Source organism: Gymnodraco acuticeps, unplaced genomic scaffold, assembly GCF_902827175.1.
Source record: "Gymnodraco acuticeps unplaced genomic scaffold, fGymAcu1.1, whole genome shotgun sequence".
In the NCBI taxonomy this organism is placed as follows: Eukaryota; Metazoa; Chordata; class Actinopteri; order Perciformes; family Bathydraconidae; genus Gymnodraco; species Gymnodraco acuticeps.
The window spans coordinates 369,655-384,356 of NW_022991375.1; the positions used below are offsets into that span (position 1 = coordinate 369,655).

The window sequence follows — 14,702 nt, forward strand, 5'->3', positions numbered from 1 at the left end:
GCCTTCAGAGAACTAGTCAGCAAAAAACAACACAACAACTTGTATTTTTATTGTTATTATTTTTAAAGTAAAGTAACTTGTTACTAGTTACTTTTATAATTTAGTAATTAAAAAAGTAACTAGTTACTTTTGGAGAGCAGTAACTATAACTATTACTAGTTACTTTTTAAAAGTAACTTGCCCAACACTGCTGTACTGTAATATCTGTTCATCACTTGAATGTTGCACTTGTGGTTTATTTGAATCACCTTATAAACTACTGGGTAGCTTTACTAATATATAATATATTTATAAGTCATTTTATTTGTTACAAGTACTTCAATTAATTACATGAGTACTTGAGTAAATGTACTTTGTTACATTTCACCGCTGAGTGCCAGGCTTGGATTTTCGTCTTTTTAGGGGCAAGGCCATTTGGCCTTTGGTGTCACACATTTTTTCAGCGCGCAAAGGCCACATGCCAGGGCACAAAGGCCATTGAGGAAAATTTTTGGATTTGGAGCTTACAAATAAATAACTTCACTTTCTAATGACAAAAAACAAATCACTTTTTTAAGATCAATAATCGTATCATCATATAGGCCTATGACTCCTTAGTATTACCGTATATAAAATGAAATAATTTACTTTGAATAATTAGTGTTTGGTATGTTTTCCATCTACTACTTCTCCCATTCACAAATCCGAAATGAAATCTAAAAATCAAAAATTCTATTAATATGTAACAAATATATTCCATTTCAGAGCAGAAGAAACAGCCTTCAAGGGTCAAACTCTGCACATACATCATTCAGCAGTGCACAGTGAAGCTCCAACATCCAACTGTATGAACAAGCAATACTTTGAAATGCAAAAGTGTGTGTGTGCGTGTGTCTCTTTAATTAACTCCTCACAACTCCTCATATCTGTTCAGAAACTAGACAAAAGTTAAACAAGTACAAACCACAGACTGTCTCTGTCATGACGAATACAGTCGCTGCTTTAATTCTGTCTTTAGGACGTTGTTGTGAATGTGGACGGAGCAGCTACAACGTTAGTTTAGCCTGATCGATCCAATCTCCATTCACAAAACGCGCATTTTAAAAGGTTTTGCATGCCGTCTTGTCTGCACACTTGTCAAAGCATTAAAGCATGGTTTTTACTAACCGTTATCAGTATTTAGTTACTTCGGCAAAAGTTCATGTATGTAGAGAGTAATACTGCCCGAGAGCACTTCTTCCGAGGAAAAATAATATTTACATATTTAGCATAGACGCCACTTACGAAGGTATCTTTAGTTATAAATATCTTATTAGACATCCATGGTAAAAAGTAGTTTAACTTTTGGAATCGGCATCATTTTGAAACGTGTATTACAATTAAATCACGGTAACATAGGTTAATTTGGTCGTAGTTGGCACAGTATTTACATGGATATAAGCCCCGCCCCATCTCCAGCGCGTCCTGTTTGAATGACAGGAGTAAACACAGCTGACAGCCGCGGTGAAACTCCAGCGGTTAGAGGGATGAGAATATTCGCATCGCGTCCGTTGTGAACGCAGCATAATGCAGTTCAGAAACCACTGTTCTGACGCTTTTAAAGCAACTTTTAACAGTGTGAGGGGCCCAAAGGCCATGGTGGCCGTAGGACGAACAATTATTTGTGGGGCATAACGGCCAGACCGAGGGGCTACGACGGCCATGGCCGTCATGGCCGCCGTGAAAATCCCACCCTGCTGAGTGCACTGAGATGTGAGTATGATTCAAAAAGAGTGCACGAGCAGAGATGAAATTCAGAAACACAGAACATACAGAATCTGGATCAAATCGGCTTTCATCAGACCGATCAGGCAACAAGCCCTTTCAAGTGTTTGCTGACTTCACATATATCCTGCAACTGAAAAAGTCATTAAAGGACTATTAGAGTATCGTGTGAATCAAACCAGTATCTTAAGCTGCATATACAAAAACAAAACCATCTAGAGACAGCAACAACAATGTCAAGTTTTCTATAAACGTATCAAAAAACGTACACATCTGCTTTATGTTAAACTTAACCCAATGATTTACATTCAAACTCAGATTTACTTTTTCTCTGAAAGTATTTGTTTCAGTGGCAAAGAAGCATCACTAGATGGCAGCACCACCATGTTCAGTTCCAATCAGCTACCAGTCTTTAAAGGGTCCTATTCTAATAACTTCATATTTGTATGTTGTGTCTCTACTGTGACATGTCTCCATGCTTTAATGTTCAAAAAGCTCTTTATTGTTCTCATACTGCCTGTGCTGCAGCACCTATTTCCACCCTCTGTCTGAAACCAGAGCCCAGTCTGCTCTGATTGGTTAGCTGTTCGGCTCTGATGCCCCTTAGTCTATCAAATCTAAAGTGTTGGAGCGCAAGCCAATAGAAGCGCGAGTGTTACAAAGTGATGTCATTATGTTATGGTAGTTAACAAAGGAGTCCAACCGAGGTGTTTTTAGCCTTTGCAGACCATTTACATGCACACAAACACCTATATAACACTCTACAGGAAAGTGAAAACCCCAAATAGCATAGGCATCTTAAATAAAAAATGTTGTTTATTAATGTTTGTGTCAAAGTCTTTTACCACCTACCTCTGACAGGCCAGACTGTTTCTTTCACAGCAAACAACGACAGAAGGCGTGCTGTGGTCCGCAGAATCATTTCCCATATTTTAAAGGGAAGAATAGGAAAAGTGCAGCAGGTATTCACAACCACCTGTCATCAGACGGGCTTATTGAGCGCTATAGGGGAATACACCTTTATAGCTTCAAATTAAAACATTTCCCCCAGAGCATTAATGTAATACTGGGCAAACAAAACAAAATACATGCATTCTTGTACTCAGGAGGGGACATTGACAGAGGATTACTGGAAAAGTACACAGTAAAAGTACTTCACAGTACTTGTGGGGGTAGTTTCAGTAGTACTGAGTCCAACAGGATCAATCTCACGAAGAACTATTGGAAACAAAAAATAATTCCCTCATCAAACTGAGCAGAAGTAGCTTGATTTTGTTCTCAGCAGAGGACTTTCTCAACAAATACACAGTAAAAGTACTTCAATGTATTGTTTGTATAGGTTAACTAATACAAAGTCAAACAGTATCAATTTTATTAAGAACTAATGGTAAAATTGTATTTTTTATCATTAATCAAAGATAGCAGAAAAACATGCATTATGTATGGAGGGGACTTTGACAGAGGATTACTCACAAAGTAGGCTACACCGTAAAAGTACTTCATTTTATTTTTTGGTAGCAGTCAAACTAGTACCGAGTCCAACAGAGACAGTTTTATTAAGAACTTGTGGTAACAAATATTTGTATCACTCATCAAATATAGGTAGGCTGATTTGAAAAAACAAACGCGAGATGCGGCTGAGTTGACCGCAGTCCAGAATCGCTGTATAGTTTAAATATCCTAACAATGTTGTCTATTTTAGACATAGGCTCATTATATTTACAGCCCTTAATAACATTCGTTTCTGGGCTCAATGTGTGTCTTGGCCGTTTTCGTTGTGATCGCTTCATTTCATTTCAAACCTTTATTTAATCAGATTGGTCCCATTGAGATCATAGATCTCTTTTTCAAGGGAGACCTGCAGCATATAGCATTGGCTAAATTCACCTTGTTTATAATATTATCACCGTTCCTCTCAGACGCTCTTCCATTTAGGCTACTTCTTTAATAAAGAAAAACAAATGGTCCGTAGATTCACGGATTGAGGAGATATTTCGATCGTATGACAGATCATAGCTCATAAAATGTCCTATAAAGTCGAAACACTGTAAAGTTCTTGATGTCTGGCTAACGTTGACCCTGCAGTAAAATAAATACACTCTTATTATACCGAAGACAGGTTATTAGGGAAGACAGGAGGGATTGTGATTGGTTGTTCTCATCACCTGACAGGCGTTGCACATGTCTAGCCAAAACACTGTGTCGGCAAAGGTGTGGCAACCTATTCAAACCAGGAACAGGGAGTGTTTAAAGGTTTAAAGTCGCTATAAATGTGAATGCGACAATTCTGAATATATTTCTAAGACACAAAGGACTTCTGTTAAGGGAAATGTTTACATATGTCCTCAGTTATTGTATGTATAGAGAGATTTGTGTCTATTCTGTACTCAAGTTAGCTCGGCTGAGTGAAGGAATCACCTGTGAAGCAGAGGAATAAATCATGCTCAAGGTTCAACAGTTCATCGTCTACGTCTCCACTATTCCTCTCCGAGTGCAGCGTATGAAGAATCTGCCATCCTAAACCTCAACAACTTCAATCTACTATTTGGGTAACTATTATTTTCGTTTGTATTATTTATCTCACACTTTCTGTTTACTTACTTCAGTTTGAGTTGTCTTTGTAAAACGGGTAGGCCAACATTAACGTAGAATATGTTCATCAAGAGTTACTGTGTTATTTTTAGGGCCGGGACTTTAACGCGTTAATTGAGATTAATTAATTACACAAAAATTAACGCGTTAAAAAAATTAACGCATTTTAATCGCACTTATTTTTGCACCGCGGAACGTTTCTCACTGGATGAGTTTCAGGCGTACCGATTATACTGGAGCACCAACTAACGTTCATGACTTCAGACAACAACAAACCACAGTGAACAACAGTGGGAAATGTTGTTTTAAAAAACGGACGGATGGAAGCGTCGATAAGAGCACGGTTGTGTGCAAATTATGCAAAAAGGAATTCGCATATCACCGCAGCACATCAAGCCTCAAGTATCACCTCAATGCAAAAACATATAGCAGCTAGCGTGGAAGCTAGCGTGGACGTTAGCCTCTTTTATCGCGTTCACACCAAAAAGAGCAGGTACTAAAATTAGTTCATGAGAACCTTTTTACCCCCACGAAAGTCCCTGCTAGAGAGCAGAGAGCTGCTAGAGAACAGGGACTTTCGTACGGCTCTCTTGTGAGAAAAGAGCTATATGTCTGATTGGCTGGGCGGATTGCAAACCACGCCCCGTAAAACTCCCAAAAAGTTTTGTGAAGCCGCCATTTTATTATCCTCGCATTAGCATTATTAGCATTAGCCCAGCGCAGAAACGCAGAGAGACTAACTTATGGCAACACAAAATAAAACATGGGAGCGGTGGAGATGAGGAGGTGTCGGCGTTCTGGCAATTTACTCGGAAGGCTTCCAGTCCCAAAGCCAGTCCCCAACTCCGGGGACTTCCGGCCGGGGACTTTGGGCGGCAGTATACGCCGTGAAGTGGTTTGCGGCCTGCCAGTAAACCCAAAGCAGAAGAAGAAGAAGTGACGTCAGCGGCTTCATTTGCCTAATCCACCCCCAGGTTCAAAGAGTTCTCATGAACTAAATTCTCATGAACCTTTGTGGGAAAAGTACTGCGGTGTGAATGCGCCTAATGGTATACTAAAATCCATGTGAAAAAAATTGCTTCTCACTGTTCTCAGGTCAAATATGTACGTACGGAAGAGGATTAGGGCCACATAAAAAAAAAATTTGTGAGGATTTGAAAAAAAAAATTTTTTTTTTTGTTCTGAGAAAAAAGTCAGAATTCTGACTTTAATCTCAGAATTCTGACTTTTTTCTCAGAACAAAAAAACTTTTTTTTTTTTGGGAGAAAAAAAGTCAGAATTCTGAGATTAAAGTCAGAATTCTGACTTTTTTTCTCCCAAAAAAAAAATATTTTTTTTTTTCCGAGAAAAAAGTCAGAATTCTGAGATTAAAGTCAGAATTCTGACTTTTTTCTCAGAACAAAAAATAATAATATTTTTTTCAAATCCTCACAAAAATGTTTTTTATGTGGCCCTAATCCTCTTCCGTACAAAAGACTTGAAAACTCACAAAAGAATGTGCAACTGTAAAACGGATCTGCAAATACGCAAAAATATTTTCACAAATAAAAAAAGGATCTGTGAATAAAGAGAAAAGGGTGTAGTCTGGGTCTGTCTTTAAAGGAAAGGCGAAGGTTTTCCTGCTGATTGCTGGTGTATATAATGCGTATATGGACCAATACATACCGAGTATTTCTCGTAAAAATCCAAACGATTCGACTTATGTGTGTTTTATTTATTGAAACATCTGTCTGTCCGTCTGTCTGTGTTACTCAAACATTTTGGGATACTTTCCAATATCTGTGAAATTGTTGTTCAATACATTCAATACAAAATATGAGGGATCAACTTTTGTTTTTATGAAACAATATCTTCAAAGGTACATTTAAACACACATTTTAGCATTGAAATTATGCAAAAAATATTTTCATTAAAATAATTGGTGAAATTTCTATTGTCCTTATTTCATAAAAAAGTGCTCTTTCTTGTTTATTTAAAAATAGTTTTTTGTTTAATCTTCATCTCACAACTCAGATTTGATGTGTTGTGTGTGTATTTTCAAATAATTGTTTCTTCCACATTTGAATGTAACTACGTTTCTGTACACAGATTTGTGGCTGTTTTTGGCACGATGGCAGTTTGTGGCAAGAGGGAAGTTAGTCCAGTTGTCTGTATAGTAAGTACCACTACTTGATGGAATAAAGAGAGCATTTATTCATTATTTAAATGTTGTAAAATTAACCTTACTCTTAAAATGGTAAAATTGCACATTTGTATTGCAACATTTACATGCAATATTAGATAAGCTATGTATTCTACCATTAGCTCAGTAGCCAATATTTTGTAATGCTATTTAACCTTTATAATATGAGCAAGTTTAAATATTGCTATTATTATATTATTTGGCTTTTTAATTTTTTTTAATTCTCTTAGTTGATAGTGTATTTCATAGTGTTTTCAAAAAGGTCCAAATTCTGTCATATTGTTATAATGAGTAGAGGTCTTTTTATTCTATTTTATTTATTACTGTTAACAATGCATATTTTTGTTCCTTGTAACAGAAAGCTAGATTGGAGTGCAGTCCGGAGAGCAAGTAAGAAGTTTTATTTTCTGTTAAGGGGGGGGGTTAAAACAACAATGGCAGACAACACCTTACTGTGGTACGCAGTCTTTCCTGTTCTCTTGTTTCAGTCAATCTTGTAACTATGTTGAATATTAACTACGTCAAGTGTAAAGCACCTTCAACATGCTTCCAACTTCACAATTAAAAACAAAATGTGTCTATAAAAGAAAATGCCAGAACCTATTTACAACCTTAATTTAAAAAGACTTCTACACCTTTTCATTACGAGACCCTCAAGTGTCTTTGAGAGTTTGGAGTGAAGAATGTGGTTCAAAGAAGATTTGCAATGTTGCTGTGCACATATAAGACCTGAACCACAAAACTAACTGCGTCATGAACTCCTTCAAGAGGAGAGACAAGATGCACTGGATTGAACACTGACGAGAGACAAGAAGAAGCAGGATAAAGATGGGAACTGTGGATAACAGGAAGCGCAACAGGATCAACATTGGCTGAGTCATTTGGAGGATAAACAGCTGTGTTATGAATCCTTTTTAAAAAAAAAAAGTAACTTCATTATTGGATTTTTTTTAATATTTTTGAATTAAGAACAACTTGCTTGTTTACTTTTTATAATGATGTCATTAATTGTACATTGTCAATAGTATGGAATGGTCAATCAGATTTATTTTTAGGAATCACAGCATCTCATAAATTCTGCTTGTGTGGTTTTGGTAGCAGCCACATTCAGGCGTATCATGGATTATAAAAGTAGTCAAACTAGAAGGACTGCAGGTAGTTGATTCACACCATGATGACTAAGTGGCTTGTCATGTTCGTCATTTTCTAATTTTGATAACAGAGAAATCAAGTGGCCAAAATGAGTTTCCCCTTTTGGGTGGATGGCTCATCCTTATAGATTACGTAGTATATCTGCGGTTCCTTCGTATCAAATCGAAACAAGAATATTGTGACAGCGTCTAAAAGAGTTTTGAGTAAAGAATGTCGTTCAAAGAAAGTCCATTTCCAGATGTCGCCAATCACCTGGACCACAAAACCTCCCCTGTGTCATGAAGATCTGGAAAGATGGAAGACTACACAGAGCAGGTAACACGTGGACTGATTTTATATTTTCTAGTCTTTGCGACCACTCAAAGTGCGTTTTAAACACACGTCAGCACTCGCCCATTCAAACACAGTCACCATTAACAGGCCACCAGGAGCATTTTGGGGTTCAGTGTCTTGCCTGAGGAAAAAAATCAAACCTGTTGACCTGAAGGGGCGGAGATCAAACCACCAACCCTTTGATTGATAAAAGACCACTGAGCCACAGACACAAAGGCGGAGCAAACATTGGCTGTGTGTCTCTGGGAGAATGAATCCGAAATGTGTGGAGGGATATGAGCCATGACTTTAACCAACTCAAAGTCACGGTGAAAAAAAGAGACGGACAAGGTCTCAAGATGGCTGATGGTTCGTGTACATCGGTACTGAAAAATAGAATTCAGGACACACAGGCATTGAGCCTCATGGCTGTTGAACATGTACCGAAGCTGTAGCTGAATCAAGAGCGTCTTAGGATCACAAGCGTATAAAGAAATGTGGGAGAAATGGACTGGAGCTCACTGATTAACTTGCAGCCACTAATTGGGATTCTTTTTTTGTCTTTTCTTCCATTCAGCCCAGCAGGTCTGCCATTCCCACAGACTAACGGAAAAACAGGTAACCTAAGATAGAACTAAAGAGAAATGGTTGTGTAGTTGATTAGACTACACTCCTTTTGCCTCATATCATAAAAACCTTGATGTAACTTTTTTCAAATGTATTTTGTTCGGCATGTGTTGCAGGTTCAGATTACGTGAAATGGGCTTCAGATTTAGTTACCAAAGAGTATAAACACGAGACATTTGAATTAAAGAAACCAGCTGGTGCCAGATGGAAGATAGGACCCCTGGAAGACACCATTTACAGTGAGAAGCATAAGGTAGTGAATGGGTGGGGAACATTCTATCTTCCTGAGAAAGTAAGAATGCAGGTTGTAGGTGTAGTGGAGGGGATCTCCTGCCCATGGGACCAGCTCGTTCTAATGACCTGTGAGGACGGAAAGCTGTATGCCTACGATGGAGAGGAGCTACATTTGGTGGCTTCAAGCATGGAGCAGCTAGATGAAGAGGGAATAGAGTATCCAGCATCCAAGACATACTACGAAGGGGAGGCCTTCAAAGACATGGTGAGAAGTTATAGTAAAATTGCTGGGAACAAACAGCTTTGTGTTTTCTGAACCTGATAGTTGATCACCTGCAGGCACTGACAACTGTTTATTGATATTGTCTTTTGCGTGTAGACCGTGAAAGACTGGGAAAAAGATTGGAAGAGCCCTACAGTGAGAGCGCTGAAAGAAGAACATCATACACAGGTGATGGAACACAAGGCCAAATCTATGGAATATCTCAAAGCAACAGCTGCAATACAAGGCAAGTATCTTTTTTTCTGCTTCTGGGCAAAGATTACATTTGTGCATTTAGTGTCATTATCATGTTTCTCTTGTTTTGAGTGACCTCATTTGCTAATTTGTTTCTCTCTCTCACTTCCTCTTACTTTCTCAATTCCTGTCCCTCCCAGAATCCCGTGGCAAGCCCCCAGGTCAGTCGGTGACATCCAGGGCCGCCCCTTCCTACACTCAGATCACGCAGACTGTGCGGGGCCTCACCTCTAGGAGGGGGCCTCACCTTGCGGAGGGGGTCTCACCTCGCGGAGGGAGCTACACCTCGCGGAGGGGGCCTCATTTGAAGCGCAACTGTGGCGCAATTAAGTGCGCCGCAGTTTCACCGCTGCCAGGCTCCACTAGCAACCACCCCCCCTCCCCCCGTCGACGTTCACGACACATAGAGCCTCCTCACATGACTTTGCGTGGGGCCACAAGTTGCCCAGGGGCGGCCCTGGTGATATAACTTGGGCCCAACAACACAAGAAATATTACAGTCTAAAAATAGTCAATTACAAGTAATAGTACTGTATTAAAACTTAGGTTAGGTCTGCAGCATAAAATGCAATAGAAATCCAGCCAGGTTAAGAGATCCCCTTTCATAACACAGAAAACTCTGGCTTTATCCTCATAATATCCTGCTGGGTAGTTAAGCTAAATGTACTTTAATACAGGGGTAACTCCTCTTGCACTTTAGGTAGCTCTTGTATCTTATCTTGCACTTTACATGTCGTTGCTGCTATATTGTACTGCCATGTGGTTAATACTTGTGCTGCTCTTGCTCTTTTGCACTTTTTGCACATCATTTATTTAATTTTTGCTATGTTTGTAAAATGTAATTTTCTTAAATGTTTTATGTGAGGGACTGCAGATGGAAATGAGCTCAAAGCTACATCTGGCACTGTTACGCTTGACACATTTGAAATGTTTTAAGTGTTCATCACTGTGCATTGTCCCTGCCAAATAAACAATGAAATGAAATGAAGCCAATGTTGTAAATAAGAAGCTTGTTAAATTATTGATTTGTGGATTTTTCGAAATAATGTAATACATCTATATTCCTAAAACTATTTTGAAATGTTTTGCAATTTGGAAGCACTTTTAAAACTTCACCTTAAAATAGCACTCCTCATCCACTCTAAAATTCAGATATACTGAATGTGGGGGAAACTTCTGTGGCAATGGAGAGTCAGGACTCAGAGAGACACGAGGAGAGTTGGAGCTTTGATGTCAAACACTGATGGTTTATTGAGGAGTATCGGCCGGAGGATTCATCACCTCAAACTCAACCTTGACAAGACTGAACTGCTTTTCCTTCCGGGAAAAGATTGTCCCACTCTTGACCTAACAATCAACATCGGCACCTCTGTTGTTTCCCCGACTCAGACTGCAAGGAATCTGGGTGTGATCCTAGATAACAAACTGTCCTTCACTGCAAACATCGCTGCTACAACCCGCTGCTGCAGATACACGCTTTACAACATCAGGAGGATACGTCCCCAGCTGACCCAGAAAGCGACTCAGGTTCTGGTCCAGGCTCTCGTCATCTCACGCCTAGACTACTGCAACTCCCCTCCTGGCTGGTCTACCTGCATGTGCCATCCGACCTCTGCAGCTCATCCAGAATGCAGCGGCTCGTCTGGTCTTCAACCTTCCAACATTTTCCCACACCACGCCGCTCCTCCGCTCCCTCCACTGGCTTCCGGTAACTGCTAGAATCCACTTCAAGACACTGGTACTTGCTTACCATGCTGCGAATGGATCTGGCCCTTCCTACATCCAGGACATGGTTAAACCGTACACCCCAGCACGTGCACTTTGCTCTGCGTCAACCAAACGGCTCGCTGCACCCTCGCTGCGAGGGGGACCCAAGTTCCCATCAGCAAAAACACGTGGGTTTGCTGTCCTGGCTCCACAATGGTGGAATGAGCTCCCCATTGATATCAGGACAGCAGATAGCTTACACACCTTCCGGCGCAGACTGAAAACTCATCTCTTTCGACTCCACTTCGAGCGATAGAATTACTAACAAAGAATTGCTAACAAAGCACTTATATACTAACAAAGGACTGGCTTATCTATAGCCAGTTGAGTAGCACTTGAAATGTTTGGCTCTATGAAACCTGATGTACTTATATGACTCTGTTTTCTTCAAGGTTGTATCTTCCTGGTCGAATGTACTTACTGTAAGTCGCTTTGGATAAAAGCGTCAGCTAAATGCAATGTAATAATGTAATGTAATTCACATCACAAGTCACAGCTGCCAGAGGTTCTGACTGCACGGGAGAGTTGCCACGTCAATTCTGAAGAACTCTACCCCAGACCCATGTATTTAGCTAGTTCAGAAAGAATAATCAACATTGTGCATAACAAGATAGAATCATAACACCTCTATCAGCTGACGCCAACAGGCAGGAACAGGGAGACAAAACACTGAGAGCACAGCAGCCAAGGTTACAGGTGGGTGTGCTCAGTCAGGACAGAATGAACTGATAAACTGGGTCAAAGTTATGGGCCTTGGAAAATATTTCCCCAAAACTGAACACCTTTAACATTTTATATGGGATGCAGATGATTTTGACACCAACTTCATAAAGACACATATCGACGGTCTAATAAAACCAATTACTATGCTAGTGAATCAATCTATCAGCACGAGGGAAGTCCCATCATCCTGGAAGGTGGCCACGGTGACACCAATCTTTAAATCTGGGGATAAGGCAATGATGTCCAATTACAGACCAATCAGCATCCTCCCCTGTGTCTCTAAGGTAGCTGAGAAATGGGTGTCAAAACTAATCACCAAACATTTAGACAAAGGTTTCGCTCCACTCCACCCAATTTGGTTTCAGTGCTCACCACTCCACTGAGACAGCTAACTGTGTCTTTGTGGAAAAGGTTAAATCTATGTTGGACACGAGCCCATATGTAGGTGCTGTCTTCCTTGATCTCAGGAAGGCATTTGACACTGTTGACCACCAAGTGCTCCTTACAAAGCTGACTCATTTCAAGTTTTCGGCAGTTTCAATACATTGGTTTAAGTCTTACTTATCGAACAGAAAACAGTGTGTTTTGGTCAACGGTGCCAAATCCCCCTACCTTCTTGGACCGTTACTGTTTTCTCTGTACATTAATGACTCGCCTAATGTATGTCCTGAGTTGAATGTGCAAATGTGTGCAAATGTATGCCGATGATGCGGTCATCTTTGTACACGGGAAAAAGACTGAAATAATCACATAATGTCTCTCAAATAATTTGGACAAGGTTCAACACTGGCTGAACAACATTTACTTACAGTTAAATGCAAAAAACCCACTATGCATGATGTTCAGTAAACGACCAGTCAAAATCGAAGGATCCAATGTGTTTTTAAACGGAGCAGAAATACAACTAGTCTCCCAGTTCAAGTATCTTGGAGTCATATTGGACTCAAACTTGACTTTTAAGAAACATATTTAGAAAGTATCTAATACTATTAAATTCAACTTGCAAAATTTTAAACAAATTAGACCTTTCTTAACTGTCAATGCTGCAAAGTCTTACCTCCACTGTATGATTCTATCCCACATTGAATACTGTTTTACAAACTGGTCGTTTGCTTGTGCCACAAACCTGAAACCTATAGAACAACTGTACAAGAGAGCTATCAAGGTGTTCATTCATACCACCACTGTACCATCCTTGAAACACACCATTTCTTCAGTTTTGACAATTTCAAGTCTTTTAAAAGTATGTGTTTATTTTATAAATATTTACATGGACTGGCCCCCCCCCCCCTTAGGGGAATTCATCCACAAAAAACACACTGGACGCTGCACTAGGTCAGAAACCAGAGGACACTGTGAAGTCCACCGCAGACGGACCACTTTTGGACAAAATGTCCTCTCCATTAAAAGCAGCTCTTTCTGGAATAGCCTCCCAACTGAGATACGGGATTGTCCCACTCTCAATAGCTTTAAAGGACAACTCAAAGAATGGTTGAGAAACAAACAGATGTGCAATCACCGCTAAATGCACTTTAGCACAGGGGTATCTCCTCTCGCACTTTAGGTAGCTCTTTTATCTTCTCTTGCACATGATATGTCGTTGCTGTTATATTGTACTGCCATGTGGTAAATACTTGTGTATGCTGCTCTTGCTCTTTTGCACTTTTTGCATATCATGTATTTGTTTTTGCTATATTTGTAAAATGTCATTTTCTTAAATGTTTTATGTGAGGGACATGAGGTGGAAATTAGCTCAAAGCTAAATCTGGCATATTTTATTGTTTTACGTGTTCATTAATGTGCATTGTCCCTGCTAAATAAACGATTAAAATAAATGATGGACACCCTTTCCAGTTTGATTCTAGTCTAGATTGTTAAAGTTTCGGGAAATGTTAAAGTGTTTCTAAACTAGTATCTTTCTCTTTTCAATAGTGAACCAACCAGAAATATGACATTTCATCAAAACAATCGATGAATAAATGAGAAGGTAGCTATCATACCTTATTCTGAACGCACTTATTGTAAGTCGATTTGGATAAAAGCGTCAGCTAAATGCAATGTAATGTAATGTAATAACGACTGCTTTAAATAAGGCGTGGTAGCTCAAAACATGAGGCAGGGCTTAATTCATATTCCCATTCATTCACTCCTGACCTACAATCAGGGCCGGACTGGGAAAATAAGTCAGGCCGGGAATTATACACCCAGCCAGGCCACTACCAGTTTTCTTTTGTGCCATTTTTCTGGATTTATTTGTCAATATTTACAGCGTTGCTGCACGTAGTGATAGCCCTAAACTTTAAATCTACTACCCCAGAATAAACATATGGACATGGGTTACTGTTTAAAATAATGTGCAAATCTATTTAGGAACCTATGTGAACATATTTTAAGTGCAGGTGGACCTCAAATCTTATAGGGGGGTCCGGGGACATGCTCCCCAGGTAAGATTTTTTGGTAACACTTTATATTAAGGTACACAAATTAACCATCAACTAGTTGCTAATTAACATGCATATTAGCAGTATATTGGCTCTTTATTAGTCATTATAAAACACTTATTAATGCCTTATTCTACATGACCATATTCTACAGGTAATAAGCCATTAGTTGAGAGTTTTTCCTCAATAACCCTCTAATTAGTGCTTATTCATTACAAGTAAGGAAGTTGTTGTACATGAGTTTGGGTCTTAATATGCTCTGTTCAATATGGGCCTAATAAGGCAGTAGTGGCACAAGAATAGTAATTCTCCCTTAATAACACTTAACAAATATGATCTATTCTCATGTAACAAGACATGAAACTACAAGTGTTAATTGTGTCTAAATAACTCAAAATTAGGTATTTATATC

The 14,702-nt window shown here is 39.3% G+C and overlaps 1 protein-coding gene across 1 annotated transcript; it reads left to right on the forward strand.

Annotated features, from left to right (window-relative positions):
• The first annotated feature begins 3,996 nt into the window (after positions 1 to 3,996).
• Positions 3,997 to 10,111, forward strand: LOC117562816. The gene is made up of 7 exons (XM_034240718.1): positions 3,997 to 4,292; positions 6,424 to 6,490; positions 6,876 to 6,907; positions 8,559 to 8,599; positions 8,725 to 9,107; positions 9,222 to 9,351; positions 9,500 to 10,111. The coding sequence occupies exons 2-7, from the start codon at positions 6,446 to 6,448 to the stop codon at positions 9,826 to 9,828; spliced, it is 960 nt and encodes a 319-aa protein (XP_034096609.1). The 5' UTR covers positions 3,997 to 4,292; positions 6,424 to 6,445; the 3' UTR covers positions 9,829 to 10,111.
• The last annotated feature ends 4,591 nt before the right edge of the window (positions 10,112 to 14,702 follow it).